Source organism: Desmodus rotundus, chromosome 3 (assembly GCF_022682495.2).
Source record: "Desmodus rotundus isolate HL8 chromosome 3, HLdesRot8A.1, whole genome shotgun sequence".
Lineage (NCBI taxonomy): Eukaryota > Metazoa > Chordata > Mammalia > Chiroptera > Phyllostomidae > Desmodus > Desmodus rotundus.
Genome location: NC_071389.1, coordinates 154,707,899 through 154,725,638, shown reverse-complemented (window position 1 = coordinate 154,725,638; position 17,740 = coordinate 154,707,899). Strand labels below are relative to the sequence as shown.

General features: G+C 46.8%; 2 protein-coding genes across 5 annotated transcripts; one reads left to right on the top strand and one right to left on the bottom strand.

Annotated features, from left to right (window-relative positions):
• The first annotated feature begins 260 nt into the window (after nucleotides 1–260).
• Nucleotides 261–12,440, top strand: CCDC65 (coiled-coil domain containing 65). The gene is made up of 8 exons (XM_024575739.4): nucleotides 261–581; nucleotides 1,138–1,305; nucleotides 9,236–9,405; nucleotides 9,868–10,006; nucleotides 10,823–11,020; nucleotides 11,224–11,442; nucleotides 11,776–11,928; nucleotides 12,039–12,440. Exons 1-8 carry the CDS (start codon nucleotides 450–452, stop codon nucleotides 12,354–12,356), a joined length of 1,497 nt encoding a protein of 498 aa, XP_024431507.2. The 5' UTR covers nucleotides 261–449; the 3' UTR covers nucleotides 12,357–12,440.
• A 587-nt stretch (nucleotides 12,441–13,027) lies between these two features.
• FKBP11 (FKBP prolyl isomerase 11) lies at nucleotides 13,028–16,472 on the bottom strand. Of its 4 annotated transcripts, none has more exons than XM_045184111.2 (7): nucleotides 16,241–16,472; nucleotides 16,003–16,068; nucleotides 15,525–15,612; nucleotides 15,172–15,276; nucleotides 14,966–14,999; nucleotides 14,525–14,595; nucleotides 13,028–13,267 (listed from the first exon to the last, which is right to left on the bottom strand). In XM_045184111.2, the coding sequence occupies exons 1-7, from the start codon at nucleotides 16,361–16,363 to the stop codon at nucleotides 13,050–13,052; spliced, it is 705 nt and encodes a 234-aa protein (XP_045040046.2). In that variant the 5' UTR covers nucleotides 16,364–16,472; the 3' UTR covers nucleotides 13,028–13,049. The 4 variants fall into 4 exon arrangements, with proteins under 4 accessions (XP_045040046.2, XP_053777528.1, XP_045040049.2 ...); XM_053921553.1 differs by having other exon boundaries at nucleotides 15,172–15,247; nucleotides 16,003–16,123; nucleotides 16,241–16,378; XM_045184114.3 differs by lacking the exon at nucleotides 15,172–15,276 and having other exon boundaries at nucleotides 16,241–16,466.
• Nucleotides 16,473–17,740: the final 1,268 nt, after the last annotated feature.

Sequence of the window (17,740 nt, the reverse complement as noted above, 5' to 3'; positions counted from 1 at the left end):
CCATTTCTCTATGTTCTCTCCAAAATTTGTCATTATCTGTATTTTAAAATATGGTAATTCTATTAAAAACAAACAAAAAAAGATCTTAAAGTTTCAGTTAGGAGGCTAGAGATTTTCATAGGTGAAACAACCCTCTCAAAAGAAAACAAACAAAAAAACCTCACTGAGGTCCTCCAGGCGGCAGAGGGCGCGCCAAGCCAGGGCCTCTCTTTCGAGCTTCGCAGCGCCATCTCAGCCAGATCCCGTTGCTAGGAGACGGAGACGCCTCTTTCGGCCGTTCCTCCCCGCTATCTCAGGCTGTGGTGACCCAGGACTGGGATCTAAGGTCCCACTACCGTCCAGGGGCAGCTTCAGAAGGCCTCTTTCTGGGGGCGTTTTCTTTCTAGTCCCCCTAGTGCTGGCCATTGCAGGCCCAGGGTCCTGGCCCAGATCCAGTTCTCTAGCCAGCTATGCCTAGGAAAGGGAAAAAGGCCAAGATGCCCCTGTCGGAGGAGGAGCAGATGCTTCTGTTTCAGCAAAAGTTGCTGGCAGAGGAGGAGATGGCCAAGAAGAAGGAGAGGCTCCTGAGCCAGTTCTTGAAGGTGATGGCTTTCTGCATTACTTCCTGCCCAAACCCACCTAACTGCCCGCATTGACCCTGTCGTTGCGGCAGCCTCATTTTCATGCTTGCCTCCTGAAATCTTGAGACCCAAATATACTTAGATGTCAGACAGCAGTGTTTGGAGGGAGAGGCAGTTCTCTGTGAGGTGTGGAGGAGGGGCGGTGGCATAGAGCTAGGCCATCACAACTGAGCCCCAGAACTGGAAGAGTAGGTGCTATCAGCTGTCCGAGCGTTTTGAAATTCTGATTGTCTCCCTGCAAATGGGTCGTTACAAACAGCATCCTGCTGTGGTGCCTCCACCCTAAAGGAAATTCACCCTTCCCTTCCTTAAAACGCTATCAGGCCGTTCCTGTTTTGCTTGAGACCCTCCCAAAGCAAGAACAGGAACTCCCTGAGTGTTAGCCATCAGAATTTGGTGCCTCAGAAAAGACAAAGGATAAAGTGTCAGCTGGCAAACTAAGTGTGATCTTGCTGGTTGGATTGTGTTAGGGCTTTTGGCTCTGACCTCCTGCAGGTGTATTTATCCCTTCACACAGGACAAGTTGGCCAAGGAGGAGCACAACAGTGCTCTGAACCTTAATAAGATCAATACACAGTGGAGAACCGTTCTTCGAGAAGTTAAGACCAAAGAGCTTCTTAAGGACATTGAGATCCTCAGCCAAACATTTGAACGAGTGGTGGACTGCAAGGACAATGTCATCAAGGTGGGTGTTCTTCCCAAGGAAACACTTGAATATGGCTGCCTCGATCTCTTCTCTTAATAGAATGGGCCTAGAAATTACTTGGTCTTAAAGCAGCAGGCTGTGATGAAGCCAGGCTATTTCTAATAACAGTTTTCGCTGAAGTGAAAAATAGAATTTTGGGCAGTCTTTTAGCCATCCACTGCCCTAAACCAGTACTGTACATTTTCAGAGTTATGAAGCGCCGTAGACATAGGCCTACATTTCCGTTTCAGTGTGAGACTACTCGGTTTCAGAGGGAGAAAATGGCTCACTCAAGGGCACACAGCTAGTTAGTAAGAGAGCTGGGACTAGTGCACGGGTTTCTTGACTCCCATTCCAGTGCTGTATCCAACCAAGTTCTGTTTGGCCTCCTTGATTCCACTTCAGTGGCCCTGGATAAGGTTGAGATCTCCACGGGTAAGAGCGGTTCTGGATCTCTAAACAATTCACCATCCATCCTTATGCTCTTGGGAGGTTCTTGTGTCCGTACCACCGTTTTTGCTAAGGAATTTTGCTGTGTCCCTTCTTTCATTCTACTTTTAATCTGTTTACTGACTCCTTGTCCTTAGGCTTTTCTACCTTAAAACGAAGCAAAAAACTCCACAATAACATCAGAATATACCATCGTCAACCAGGCATTTCCCTTCTAGAAAACACATCTCTTTCCTTCACAGCCTAGCCCCTGGGGGTAAAATCCAGTAGACCTTGGGCAGCTTCAAGTGATACATATGAAAAATCCCAAAATTGCAAAACCATTATACCTTAGAATTCCTCAACCCACCAGTTGTACTGTGTGGTTTTTTAAGCGACATCTTCAGATCCTTATTGGGAATTACCAAATACTTGCTGAGAAGGGAACCAGCGGTGTTCACTTAGGGATGCTGAGATGGCCAGGCTCACCCTTGGGTGAATTAGCGTCTTTGTACGCAACAGTTTTGCAGCTAATGCTTAGAGTCCCTGCTGTAGGTAAATCGCATATTGCTAACATTAAGCACCTTGGGTCATTCCTGAGTAACTGCAACTACACGTTAAATGTGCAAATGTTAGTCATCCTCACCTGCTACCTCCACTTCTTCACTTCCCATTTACCTTGAATCCCGCAACATCTGATTTCTACCCTTCTCCAGGAAACTGCTTTTGTAAAGACCACCAGGCCTAAATTAAAGATATTTTCATCGCTTAGTCTTCACCTAACCTAATTTCTGTATAGCACTGATACTCTCGGTCATTCTCTCCTTTTTGAAAGTCCCCTTTGGTTTCCATGACACCCATCTTTCCTGGCTTTTCTCCTGCCTCTGGGATATATACATCCAGTCCCCCTTGTGAGTTCACCTTCCTCTTTCCATCCTCTAATTTTAGCATTTCCCAGAGTCTGACCATCTTACCCTTGAATCAGGTGTCTAGAGTCTAGACCATCTTACTCACTACCCTGGCTTTAAATGCCACTTCTATATTATGACTCCCAGGTCTGTAACACCAGCCTGGATTTTCCTCTTGACTTTCAAATCCTTACATTCAAGATTCCTAGATATCTGTTCCTGGCTGCTGCACTTTCCTCACAAGTGAACTCATGGGCTTCCCCTGCCCCAGCCAGCCCCATTCCCCATACTCCACTACCTGGTCTTCCTTGTACTCTCTATTCGGGTGGCTGCTGCCATTCACCAAATCATCCAACCCAGAATCCTGGCAGTCATCCTAGATTTTACCTCTATTCCTGAATTCTGTCACTGTCTTGTACAAATCTTCTGCTTAAGTATTTTTCACAGCCATACTCTGCTCTCTTTCCCCACCGTCCTGCTGCAATTGAGGCCTGAGCATTATCTCCCACATGCACTACTGCACTAGTCTCCGGTATTCCAGCCTTCATGCCCAGCGGCCTGCAGATAGATGATTGTCTGTCTACACAACTACCGGATCATCTTTCTTATTTTTTTAGATCACATAATTTTATTTTTTAATTTCATTTATTTTTTTAATCTCCCTGAGGATATGTTTATTGATTTTAGAGAGAGAGGAAGTGGGAAGAGAAACACTGATGTGAGAGAGAAACATCAGTTGATTGCCTTCCACATGCGCCCCAACCATGGATTGAACCCGTAACCTAAATATGTGCCCTGGCTGGGAATTGAACCCGCACCATTTGGTGTATGGGGTGATGTTCTAACCAACAGAGCCACCCGGCTAGGGACTTAACTTTAAATAACTTTTAATTTTTCAATTACAGTTGACAGTATTTATATTAGGTAATTATATTAGGTTTTTAAAAAGATTTTATTTATTTATTTTTAGAGAGAGGGGAAGGAAAGGAGAGGGAGAGGTACAGAAACATCAGTGTGTGGTTGCCTCTCACACACCCCCTGCTGGGGACCTGGCCTGCAACCCAGACACGTGCCCTGACTGGGAATGGAACAGCAACCCTTTGGTTCACAGCCCGTGCTCAATTCACTGAGCTACACCAGCCAGGGCCAATATTATATTCGTTTTGAGGTGTATAACCCAGTGATTAGATTTTATACAACTTACTAAATGATCATCCTGATAAATCTTGTATCCATCTGATACCATACATAGTTGTTACAATATTGACTATATTCCCTATGCTGTGCTTTACATCCCTGTGACTATTCAGTAAATGCCAGTTTATACTTCTTAATCCCTTCACCTGTTTCACCCACACCTACCCTCCCTCCCATCTGGCAACCGGCAAAATGTTCTCCGTACTTATGAATCTGTTTCTGTTCTGCTTGTTCACTTATTTTGTTTGTGAGATTCTAAATATAAGTGAAATCATATATCATTTGTCTTCCTATGTCTGACATATTTCAGTTAGCATATTACCCTCTAGGTCTATCCATGTTGTTGCAGATGGCAAGATTTCATTCTTTTTTATCATATGCATTGTACATACGCACTGCTTCTTTATCCATTCATCTACCGATGAACATTGAGGTTGCTCCCATATCTTGGCTACTGTCAATAATGCTGCAATGAACATATGGATGTGTATGCCTTTTCGATTTAGTGTTTTGGGCTTCTTCAGATAAATACCCAGAAGTGGAATTTCTGGGTCTTTGTCTCTTGTCATATAGCTTTTGTTTTAAAGTCTATTTTGTCAGGTTAAAGTATTGCTACCCCAGCTTTTGTTTGTTTGTTTATTTGTTTCCATTTTCATGAAATTTTTTTTCCATCCCTTTACTTTCAGTCTGTGTGTGTCTTTAGGTCTGAAGTGAGTATCTTATAGACAGAATATGTCAGGGTCTTGTTTTCTTATCCTTTTAGCCTCCGTATGTCTTTTGATGGAGAATTTAATCCATTTAGATTTAAAGTAATTGCTGATAGGTACATTTATTGCCATTTTATTATTCATATTTTTGATCTTTGTTCTTTTTCCTCTTCAAGAGCCTTTAACATTTCTTGTAATACTGGTCTGGTGGTGATGAACTCCTTTAGGTTTTTCTTGTCTGGGAAGCTCTGTATCTGCCCTTCATGCTAAATGATAACTTTGCTGGGTAGAGGAATCTTGGTTGTAGGTCCTTGCTTTTCAACAATTTGAATATTTTGTTCCAGTCCCTTCTGTTCTGCAAAGTGTCTGTTGCAAAATCAACTGACAGTTTTATGGGAATTTCCTTGTAGGTAACTAACTGTTTTTCTCTTGCTGCTTTTAAGATTCTTTGTCTTTAACCTTTAGCATTTTAATTATGATATGTCTTGGTGTGGACCTCTTTGGGTTCATCTTGTTTGGGACTCTTTGCACTTCCTGGATTTGTATGTTCATTTCCTTCACCAGGTTAGGGAAGTTTTCTGTCATTATTTTTTCACATAGGTTTTCAATTCCTTGTTCTCTCTTCTCCATCTGGCACCCCATGATGTGAATGTGGGTATGCTTAAAGTTGCCCCATATGCTCCTTATACTATCCTCATTTTTTGGATTCCTTTTTCTTTTTGCTGTTCTGATCGAATGTTTTATGCTTCCTTATCTTCCAAATCTCTGATTTGATTTTCTGCTATACCTACTCTACTGTTGATTCCCTATAAATTAATCTTCACTTCAGTTAGTGTATCCTTCATGTCTGACTGGTTCTTTTTCATATTTTCTATCTCTGTTTTTATGTTTCCTATGTCTTTGTTGACACTTTCACTAAGTTCATCTATTCTTCCCCTAAATTCATTGAGTATTTTTATAACCAATATAATCTAGTAGGTTGCTTATCTCCATTTTATTTCATTCTTTCTATGGACTTTTGTTCTGTTCTTTAATTTGGGCCATGTTTCTTTGTCTCCTCTTTTTGGCTGCCTCCCTGTGTTTGTTTCTCTGTATTAGGTAGAGCTGCTGTGTCTCCTGGTCTTGGCAGAGTGACTTTATGCAGTAGGTTTCCTATAGGGTCCAGTGGCACAGCCTCCCTGAATACTCAAGCTGGGTACTCCAGGTGTGCCCCCCATGTGGGCTGTGTACGTCCTCCTGTTGTAGTTGAGCCTTGATTGCTCTTGGCACCTCAATCGGAGGGATTTACCCCCAATCTGATCAGCTGTGAGGACTGGATGCAACCACTGTGGAGGTTCAGCTGTGCAGAGGCTGACCCCACTGAGCATGGCTTATTTCAGTGGGCTCTGGTGCTGCCTGCTGAATATGCCCCTTGAGTGTATCCCTTGTAGAGGAGGTTGGGTGGTGCTTTGACCTGGTCTGAAGCTGTCCACTGGTTGCACTGGCTCTGTAGCCTCCTGGGAGGTGCAGGTCAATGTCACCTACCACCTGTGCCCTGCCTGAGGCCACCCTGCATGAGCTACAAAGTAATCTTCAGATGGCTGCTATTTGTGCTGGGCTTAGAGGTGCCCAGGAGAGGCCAAGCTGTGAACCAAGGCTGGCTGCGGCTAGTGCCGGGCCTGGAGCTACTTAGTGAGAGATATGCAGCATGCTGCTCATTAGAGAGATTTTAGGGAAGTCGAAGACAGGTCATTTGTATGCAAAAGCCACTGGAAATGGTTTGGGTTGGGTGGGGCAGGGCCTCAGGGAACCAACAGGGAAGAAACAGTGTTAGCCAGATTGATGGAAACTCAGATATGGTGCCTGTGCTCTGTGGGGGAAGGGCCCAGAAAATGAACAATGGCCTCTGCTGGCACTTCTGTCTGGGAGAAAGCTGCCCCTCCAACTCTTGCCCCAATGCCAGACAACTCAGTTACTTGCCAGACAACTCAGTCCCAGCCCTTGCCCCCATAAGTTCCTGGTGCCTTTTGAGCTATAGTCCCAGTGTTGGAGTCAGAACAAGTGAGTCCAAGTGAGTCTGTGGGCTGGCCCTTTAACAGGAATGTCTGAGACTCCAGTAGCCCTCCGTATCACTCATCCACAATCCTCGCTGGTTTTCATAGCCAGAAATTATGGGGACTTCTCTTCCTGGCACTTGGAACCCTGGGCTGGGGAACCTAGTGTGGGGCTGGGACCCCTTACTCCTCAGGGGTGACCTCTATGTCCGATCCCTCAATAAGTTCCGATCCTTCAATAAGTGGGTATGGGACCAGCCTGTTCAGTGTCTGCCTCTCCCACCAGTCTCTATGTGGCTTCTTCTTTCTATCCTTATTAGTTGTAGGATTTCTGTTCAGCTAAATTTCAGATAGTTAAGATTTTATTCATTTATTTTTAGAGGGGAAGGGAGGGAGAAAGAGAGGGAGAGGAATATCAATGTGTGGTTGTCTCTTGTGTGCCCCCTACTGGGGACCTGGCCCACAGCCCAGGCATGTGCCCTGAATGGGAATTGAACAGTGACCCCTTGCATCGCAGGCCCGCACTCAATCTACTGAGCCACACCAGCCAGGGCCAATTCCAGGCAGTTCTTAATGATGGTTGTTCTTAGTTTAGTTGTAGTTTTGATGTGGTTGTGGGAGGATTCAGGTGCCACTTTCACCTTTGCCGCCATCTTGACCTGAACCTCCAGATTATCTTTCTTAAACAAAAATCCGATCCTGTTATTCCACTGCTTAAATCTCCTTAGTGGTTCCCCTCTTCTACAGGAAAAAATCGAACTCCACAGAAAGAATATCAAGCCCTTTATGATTCTCACACCTTTCATACAGCCAGCCTTGTTTCTTACCTGTGCCTTTGCACATGCTGTTTCCTCTGTTTAGAACTGTCTTTGTCCCATCTCCCCAGTCTCCCTGGCAAACTCTAACTTGTCCTTAAAGAATGATACAAATGACACATTTTCTGTGAAGCCTATCCTAGTGCTCTTCATTAGATGTAGGCGCTCAGTCCTTTACATCCCCTTGTTACTGGTAAATCAGTAACCTCAAAGCAATTTCCATGTTAAACTGTAATGTTCTGTTTATATAACTCTTTTCCTACTGCAAGACTGCACACTCTCTTGAGGGCATGAACATGCCTTTTAATCTCTGATTCCTCAGCATTCAGCCCAGTGCTGGCACAATAGCAGGTTTGGTAAACATTTGTCGAATGAGTGAATAGTCATCCATTATCAGAACCTATTGCACAAAATCCTTTTTCATGTAAACGTATAAGGTAAAAGCTGGTTTGAGTAGAGATTGTGGTAGTTCAGAGTGAGTGGACTTAAGGTGTCTGGATCCTATGGGAACTCAGTAAATGCTGTTTTGTTTTATTTGATTTTATTTTACCTTTTGAATGGGTAATAAATTTCCATTGTCCAAAATTCAAAATATAAAAAGTTATATAGTGAAAAGTTACACCCTGGCTGGTGTGGCTCAGTGGATTGAGTGCTGGCCTGCGAACCAAAGGGTCACTGGTTCAACTCCCAGTCAGGGCACATGCCTGGGTTGTGGGCCAGGTCCCCAGTAGGGGGTGTATGACAGGCCACCACACATTGACATTTCTCTCCCTCTCTTTCTCCCTTCCTTTCCCTCTCTCTAAAAATAAATAAATAAAATATTTTGCCCTGGCTGGTGTGGCTCAGTGGATTGAGAGCTGACCTGCAAACTGGAAGGTTGCTGGTTTGAGTCCCAATCAGGACACATGCCTGGGTTGTGGGCCAGGCCCCCAGTTGGGGGGCATACAAGAGGCAATCAATTGATGTATCTTACACATTGATGTTTCTCTCCTTCTCTTTCTCCCTTCCCTCTCTCTAGAAATAAATAAAACCTTAAAAAAAAAAAAAAAGAAAAAAGTTCCTTCTCACCAGTGCCCTCGAGCCACCCAATGCCCCTCTCAATAATTTTAGTTTCATGAGTAAACCCTTTTTTGCACAAACAGTAGTATTACATACCATTCTGCCCCTTGCCTTTTTCAATTAACAGAATGTCCTGGGGACATATCTTATTCCACATTGTCCCATAAAGAGCTTCTCATTTTGTTTTTACAACTGCATAGTATTCTGTATTGTATTTTAACATGTTACTTTGTCCCTCCTTTATCTTGGTCACTGGATCTAGAATCTTGGAGGTGTTGTATTCTTCCTTCAGGAGGCACATAAATGTCTAATTATCTCTCTTTTTCTAATGGTATCATTTCTCTTTAATGTATAAGCTTAAATACTTCTATAAAGAGATATTTCCCATCATTTACCCAAAGGTATAGTTTATATAAGAAAGGCAGGACCAATGCTTGATTCCTTCTTTTCCCTGACAAGATATCGTAGGTTCAACTTGTTTATTTTTGCCTCAAATCTCAAAACAGCCATTTCTCCAAGAATCCCCAGTTCCCTTTCGTTTTAGGCCCATCACTGTAAACGTGTGTTTCCCCTAGGACACTGGCTGGCTAGAGGGGGTTCTCTGATGTCATTCTGACTTTAATTCAAGAGTGGGAGAACCAGCACTCTTAGAGCCAAAGAACTGGCATTAGGAACTAGGGGAAAAAAGCCAATTTGTGCCATCCAGCTACCCAGCTGAATACACTTTTTTATTTTCTCACACAGAAGCCACGTAGCCAAAATTGTAACTGTTTCCTACCCAGTCTCTAGCTAAGGACCTGTCAGAGGCCGAGGAGCAGTACGCCCACGCCCTGCGCAGCCACTTGCACAACATTGACCAGCTTCTGGCCCTGCAGAGATGCCGACTCAGCGTCTTAGAGGAAAATTACAACATGGAACTGGAGACCCTGACCAAGGAGTTTGAGACCGAAAGGTGCGGGGTTTTCGGTCCATGGGAGTATATAGAGCCCGTGTCAAGGAGCTGCCTGTCAGCAGGTGGCCAGAGCCCTGGAGCGTCCCTCCTAGACTATGACATCACTGCCAGCAGAAAAGATCCTGACTGCCTTCTAAACTTGGGTTTAAGCGTGTCGCCTTAGCCTTCCTTTGCCCACGCCAGGTCCCTATTTGTAATATCCTGACCCCCCTCTTTCAACTATCCAAATCCTACCCATCTGGCAGTGTAACCTTTTGCACTTCCTGATTTTTATATCATATGAATATATTAACCTATTCAAAAATCAAACCAAAATAATCTTACTCATTCTTTTTGGCCCTAAAAAGAATAAAGCCCCCCCTCCCACTGTTCTCCTTCAGTACCGAAGAGTTGGACCACTCGTACAGTTTTATTACATACTGCTTTGAGTTCCGAACAGGGACAGTGTCTCATCTCCCGTAGGAAGACAATTATTGACCAACATGAAAAAGAGATTCACTACCTGCAAGATGTCTTCATGGCCATGGAGCAGAACTACATAGATTCCGAGTATGAAAGCAAGCTGGAGTTCCAGAGCGTGTGGGATGATCTCAAAAACAAGGTACAGAGGGGAAGTAATGGGCAAGAGCTGGGAGAGAAGTGAGAGAACAATGCTCACGGCTAGTAGAGCTGGAAGAGATCCCTTTAACCAACGTAATCAATAAAATGCCTATCACCACTGTAGGTGCCCCTTCTGCCTTTTGTACTTCTGTGAAAATTGGTCAGGAGGGAGAATCATTCTGAAACATCAAAGCAATGCATTTTAGAGCCACAAAGCAACACGGAGATTATCTGGCTTCACCCCTGTGATTTGTACATGAAGAAACTAAGGCCCTCCAAAGTAAACAATGACCTGCCAAAGTCATATTGCTGGTTGTGGCAGAGCCAGAAAGAGAACCCAGCCTCTGGCCCCTTGGCCCAAAGTGCTTTCCACTGTCTAGAGGTTGCAAACTTTAGCCTGCAGACCTGGGTTTGGGTATGGGGCTCTTTGTTTATATTCTGCCCTATAGTGTTTTGTACCAAATTTTAACAGGGTTCCTACATTTAAAATGCAAATTTTCAGCTTTGCATCTTGAAAAATGTAAAGATCTGGTATCACTGGGCCCATATTGGAGCCTAATGGAGACATTCACGTGAGGCTGAGCAGCCGTGCCACCCCCGCCCCCGTCAAAGAGCATGTCCTCTCTGGTTCACCACAGGCCCCATCTAGCCCACAGCACTTATTCATATCATCTGCCTGGTCTCTGTAGGCATTTTCATTGGCGACCCCTGCACTATACTAGGCTATATGCAGTGCAAGAGTGTGAGGTTGCTGGTGGAAGGGAAATAGCACTAACAGGGTAGGTCTAAGCATTGGCTATTTGGGGCCACTTCCTAGAATTTAGAAGAGAAGCACTTTCTAAGACTGCAGCTAGAGAATGTAGTAGAAGATCTGTGGAGAAGGTTCCAGGGTGCACTCAAGAATTACACTGATGCCACAGAGGATCAAAAGATTGCCTTCGAGGCCCTGAAGGTGAAGGATGAGAAGAGCTCCAAAGAGATTGAAGTGCAGATGAAAAAAATACAGAAACTACAGGTTAGTGCAGCCAACCAGAAACACTGACTGCTTCACCTGCTCCATCATCCCCTGTTCATCCTCCCCCAGTTTCCCCCGGGTCTCATCACCGGTGGGGGAAAGATGATGTGCTTTGATTTCAGTCCTCAGACAGTCCTTTTATCTGTCTCACTGAAGACCTTCAGCTCATCAAGTACTTCCTCTAATCCACCCTGTTCTTCTAGGATTCTGTAATTATTTTAAAAGGCAAGATCATGGCGCACAGCCGTGAGAGTGACGAACAGAACCAGTGCGTTCGTGATGACAAGGAGTTGGTCCTTGTACAACTGCGAAAACTTAAGGCCCGAAGGACCCAGGGCCGGGGAATAGCACAGGAGAACTTAGTCAACCTCACTTTGGAGAGTAACGCCACCCTCAAAGCCCTGAGGAAGATTGTCGATAAGGTAACAAGGGGGAGAAGGCGGACCAAACCAAACCAAGGACCCTCTCCCTTCGAAGTGAAAGGGGTTTGAGACTGGTGGAGACTTCCTCCTGCTTCCTGCCTGAGTGGGCACTTGGAATACCTTTTTTATTTTCATAGTCCCTCCTCTCTCCCATTAATGAATAAATTGTGAATTTCATAAGAACATAAAATACTTGGGGTAGTGCTTAGCACATAGTAGACGCTTTGCTCTCCCGCTTGGGTGAGTAGCTTCCCTGGTCAAGCAGGGGAACCGACTCCACTATTCCCCCTCCCATCGCTTTCCTAATAAAATGTGTCTTCCTGCTTTCAATAGGGTGAAAAGATCCTTAAACTTGCTGAAATATGTAGGAAGTTTGAAACAGAAGAAGAAAAAGTGCTGCCTTTTTATTCATCAACATTGACTCCTGAGGAGCAGAAGGAGATAGAGGAAACTGGCCCAGGGGAGCTTACCGAGGAGCTGGCAAAGGTAAAGTTCCTAGGGCTCAGGGGTCTTGGCTCAAGGTTGGGGATGATAGGACCTGGGCTGTATTCGCTAATGGGCCCCGCCATCACCTTCTTCCTTAAATCAATTCCCAGGTGATAGCAGACTACCGCGGGATGGAGAATTTCTGGAAAAGGTACAACAAAGTGAAACTGGAGCAACTGAGCCTCCAACACAGAAATGCCCAACTGTTAGATATCAATGGGAAGCTGCGGGAAATGCTCAAGCAGTACTTGGATGGCATCTCAGTGAGTGATGAAGTGCTGAGCCAGCTCAACCCACTCTTCATCGTCAACCACCGAAGCAACTTACCCCAGCCCTTGTCCACACCTACGAGCCAGCCAGGTGACAAAAAACCTGCAACCACTTACAACATCATTGAAGCAGCCCACGTGGTCCCCCACATCTTGTGATACAAAGAGAAAATCTCTTTTCAATCTCCGGAGAAGTTTTTGAGATACCCGAGGACTTTGCTATTAAAAATTCCCATAGCCCTGGCTGGTGTGGCTCAGTTGGTGTGGACTGAAGGGTCATGGATTAGATTGCCGGTCACATACCCAGGCTGCAGGGCCGATTCTTGGTCAAGGAACGTACAAGGGACAACCAAGTCCATGTCTCTGTCTCTCTCTCCCCCTCTCCCTCTCTCTCTAAAAGCAAGGAAAAAAGTCTCTTCAGGTGAGGATTTAAAAAAATTCCCGAGTCCATGAGCTCCTTATATCTTTTCTATGTTGGACAGAGTAGTCTACTTCGAGGGCACCGGGGCTACAGTGGCCACAGTGAGTGGAGAGAGTAGCTAGGCCACTACCAGGAGGCTTACTTCTCAGGGAAGCATTGCTCCTGGAGTCAGGGTACCATGGGGCCCAAAGCCCCCACCTTCGGGACCTAGAGACCCTATGGGAACATTCTAGAACAGCCCCTGCAGTCAGTTAGGACAGGAAGAGGAGGCAGTGGGAAGAGGTGATCCAACATCTCCAACCGCCCGCGTGCCAGACAAGATCCAACTCAGAGTGCCTTTTCCCCAGCCCTGCACCTCATTCCCACTTACAAAAGTAGCCTCAGAAAGTACCAGGTGAAGAATGCAAAGAAGTTTTTTAAATTAGTATTTATTATTTCTTTTTGCTCTTGTTTCGTTTCTCTTCCTTGAGCTTCTTTTTGGAGACTTTAGGTCTGTTGGCCTTTTTGTATAGGTGATACCCAATGAGGCTCAGGAGGGCGGGCACCATGGCCATGCCCACCAGAGGCAAAATGCCCTTCACCAGCTTTTGCCAGTAGTTGGCTCGGATCAGTGCAATCAGCTCCACGTCAAACTGTAGCACTGCATCCGCTAGAGGCAGAGAGGGGGTGAGGGTTAGAATCTCTGTGCAGTTTATCCAGGACTCTAAGTCTGGATGAGAACAGGGGAGGCAGGCCACACCAGAGCAACAGCTATGAAGCTGGCAAGACTTGAATGTGGGGCTGAGGTCCCTGAGACAAAGGGAGTCTGAGACGGGGTCTGAGCAGAGCCTAGTGATAGTCGTGTTTACCCCAAATACACAAGTGTGGCTTGGTTTCCATGACAGGTCTTTGACAGCCCAGGAAAACTTTCTGTGGACCTGGGATGTACATCCTGTTCTCCACTTATAAGTGAGAGAACCTCCATACTAACTATACTCCATTTCCAAACAGCCACATGGAAACAATCTTTGCAGGGTGAAATTAATTGGATTTAAACTAGACTTTTAAAAATTCCACCAACCAATGGTCATATTCAATGTGATTGTTAGAAAAGATAGGTGTTTTAGCGTAAGAGTTGGAAAGGAAGAAGGGTTTTTCTTAAGAAATAAGAGGTGGGGGAATGAGTAAGGGGCAGGAGAGAAACGCAGACAGAAGCAGCCCTGGAAAGCGGAAGGTAACAAAGCTTTGGGTAAGAGCTTGGTTCTTTTCAGTCCCCTACCCTCTTTCCAGGTCTCCCTCTAAGCTGGAACCAGGATAGGAACTTTTACCCCAGTCCTCTGAAGCATAACACATTTTAGCTAACAGAATCAAAAGCAAGAAATACACATCCGGAGAAATCTGTCCAATCTCAGGCCTTCAAGAAGAGATGTCAACAGTGACCTGTGTGGGCTTTTTAAGTTATGGGGTGAGCCTGGCTTTCAGAAGTGTTTTTCAATTTTGTTTTGAATTTCTTGTCTGTGATCATTTCACTACCTCTTCCTGGTGAAAAGGGAGGGTGGAGATGTGAGGAGGGCGAGAGGCCGTGCCAACCGCACAAATGGCAGGGTGCGCAATTATAGGAAAACGGCAGGAAAGAGTTCCCTGGTTCTGGGAAGGGTGGCACAGGCAGCAGACCCCTGTGGCACAATTAGGTGTCTCCACCCTAAAAGCCTGCTGGTTGCCAGAGAGCACGCCAGGTGACCTAAACACGTTCTCCAGTCCCTGTGATGACTTAAGCAGGACAAAAGTGACCATGTGGAAGGAGGCCCCAGCCACTCCTGTCCCTTTTAGCAAGCTGAGTTTAGACCTTCTCAAGCTCCAGACAAACTGTGTAGCTCTTAGGGACTAGGTATTTTGATGGTCTGAGAGACAGGTCTAGCCAGGTTACCTGGAATAGATGGTGGAAATCCCCGTTTTCCATAGGCCAAGTGAGAAGGAATGATTGCCCTTCGCTTCTCTCTAAGGGAAAGAATATAAGTCACAGCCACAGGTGGGACCAGGTGGGCCAGCAGCCTCAGTCCACCTGAAGCTCCACCAGCAAAACCCTCTGGGTATTCATACCCAAAAGGTGAATTTTCCCACCTAGCATCAACAGGTTGACCAGCTAAGGTGTCCACCCCCCCACCCCCACATGCCTCATCTCCTCCAACAAAACCCAGCCAGAGAGGCTTTGGGTGTCCTCAGGGGTCCCAATGACCTGGACCCAGTGACCAGTGCAAGGTCAGGGCCCTTTATCCCATGTTCTGCCTCCTCTAGGAGCAAGGCTAGAAGAGAAAGGCTCTGCCCATGCAAAGGGAGTACCCAAGCCCATCTCTGCCCGGATACTCACCCCACACACATGTCTAGAAGGCTCTGCTCCAGACCTTGAGGAAGAAGACATAGCTGAACAGGAAGCTACCTACATTCCCCAAAACCCAGGAGAGGAGATCAAAGGCTCCGCTTTGACCCTTAGTTGAGCTCCCCACTTCTCAAATCTCTGGCTTCCAGTAGGGTATGTGGCAAGAGGAGTATCAGAAATGAGTTTTGAGCCCTGACCTGTGTCACTCAGTTGGTTGGGTGTCATCGCACAAAGCAAAAGGTTGCTGGTTCGGTTCCTGGTCAGGGCACAGGCCTGGGTTGCAGAGTCCGTCCAGATCAGGGCTTGTATGAGAGGCAACTGATCTGTGTTCCTCTCTCACATCAATTTCCTTCTCCCTCCCTCCCTTCCCCTCTCTCTAAAAATAAATCAAATCTTAAAAAATAAGTGGGGGTTGAATCTCAGGATGTGGCTGGTAGAGATGGGTGTCATACTAATTCAAGGGGGCATTTCTAAGGTAGCTTAGGGGTTAAAGAGGTTAAGAAAACACTTCTATTGGGAAAAGGAGGAGTGGAAGGCACAGGTCACATACCTGGAATCACCTGCTTTTGGCCAAGTTCTATTACCAGAGGGTCTCTGGTCAGGGAAGTGTCAATAACTCGTCCATCTACCAAGCTGCCCTGGGGGGAGAGAGCATCCAGGCTGCACACCTAGTACCTCTCCCTCCCAGCAGGCACACTACACAACCTGGGCCGTTGGGCCGGGCAACCCCTTGGCAGCTGCCGCCTAGAACTCCCCTCGGGGCAGAAGGGAACAGGAAGCCCCTAAGGTCTGGCACTTCTCGGAGATCTCGCCGCCCTTCACTTCTCAGTGCCCAGGAGGAACTGGCGGAAAAGCAGGGAGGGGAAATGGGCAGGCGAGAGGAACGTCCCTCCCCACGCCACGTGCTTGAAGACCCCAGAGCCCAGTTACTCCCCCAACTGCTTGCCACGTGTCCAAGCAAAAGCTGACGTGTTTTATCAGGGCGCCGCCCCCTCCCAGGCTCCGCCTCGGTCCCCTAGACCCCTCACCGTGTAGTGTATATGAAGCGTGTCTCCAAAGGCAGCGGGCTCCGCACACGGTTCAGGGGGCTCCACCTGTGATCGGACTACAGGAATCACCGAGGATCCGCCAACGATTCCGTTCTTGCCCCTAGACCCAGCACCCCCCAGCTCAGTCCCCGTACTTCTTTGGGATCGCAGGTTCTTTTCGACCTGTATTCGCGCACAAGGCCCTCCCCACCTCCGCAGACCGGGACAATCTCCTCACCAGGGTCTCCACTTGGAGGGTCTGGACAGGACTTTCGGTTTCGAACCCTGTCTCAGGCTGGCATAGCGCCCCACTGAGCAGCAGCAGCAGACAGAGTCGGAGTGCTGACGGGCGCAGGGTCATTACTGGACACGGGGCAGTGCACGGGGCACCAGGACCGGCTGCTACGGCGGCGGTGGCTAGAACAGCGCCCAGGCCAGACTGGACTGGACGGGGCGGGTCGAAACGCACCAGCTCCTCCTCCTTCTACAGCCCTTGCTCCACCTTGTCCCCACCTCCTGGAGGGAGGAGGCCCTAGGGAGCCCTCCCTACCCTCTCAGATCGGCAGGTCTCGCATTCTGACCGGTCAGTCCGTTAGGCGTTCCGTCCCACAGCGAAGGGCTGGGTCACATAATGGCACTCTTTTAGGATTACCACTATGTGGCAGGCACTTGTCTGTAATCCTCAAACCCCCCTTGAAAGGTAGGCATCATTGTTTCCATTCTACAGATGAGAAACTAGGTGCTCAGGTTAAGTAACTTGCCCAAGGTCATCTAGCTAGGACCTAGCTGCTAGGTGGTGGCAGAGACAGAACTCAAGCCCAGGACTGCTTGAGTCCAGCTTGATTGCTCTCTGATCTTGCCTCACAGACACGCCTCTCCTCACAAACACCTATCCTGGCAGTGTTTGGCTGGCCTCTCCCACCTCAGTAGTTGCAAAGGCAGCATCCTTCTCCCACCTCCACCTTTTCAGCTGGAATTTTTGCAGGTCCTATGTCCAAAAGGAGGCAGGGAGCTAGCCCATCCTCCTGTCCTTTAGAAAGCAAACTGAAAAGAGCAATGGGCTATTACCCTGTAAGGATGAGGTGATCTCTGATCTTTTCCTGATGCTACCCTTCCCTTTCTCCTTTCATCAAAACACTTCTCAAAAGGGCCTCTACCTATAACCCTTTTATGTTTGTGCAAGAACTTCAGTTTTTAAAAAGGTTTTAAAATTATTTCAGGTGACTACCAGTTCCCCTTCTGCATGATTTAAACCCTTACTTCCCACTCAGGCATTGGCATCTGGGTTCTGCTCCCACAAAAGTCACCAGCAAGCCCTGACTGGCGTGGCTCAGTTTGTTGAGCGTTGTCTGGCAGAGTGAAAGGTCGCTGGTTCGATTCCTGGTCAGGTCATGTGCCTGAGTTGCAGACCTGTTCCCAGGCTAAGGTGTGTGAGAGAGGTAACTGATCAATGTTTCTCACTTCAATGTTTTTCTCCCTCTCTTTCCTCCCTTCCTTCCCCTCTCTCTAAAAATAAATAAATAAAATCTTTAAAAAAAAACCTCACTGTCAAAAATCACCAGCAAGCTCATGGTCACCAAATTCCTGGGTCATTTCTTAGTTCCTTGTCCTCTTCAGCCTCTCTGTGGTATTGGATGCCACTGAGCTCTGACCGCCCTGCCCTCGCAAGCTGTAGGTACAACTGCCTACTGGGTGCCTCCACCGAGACAGTTTGACCAGCACCTCAAGAGAACACACC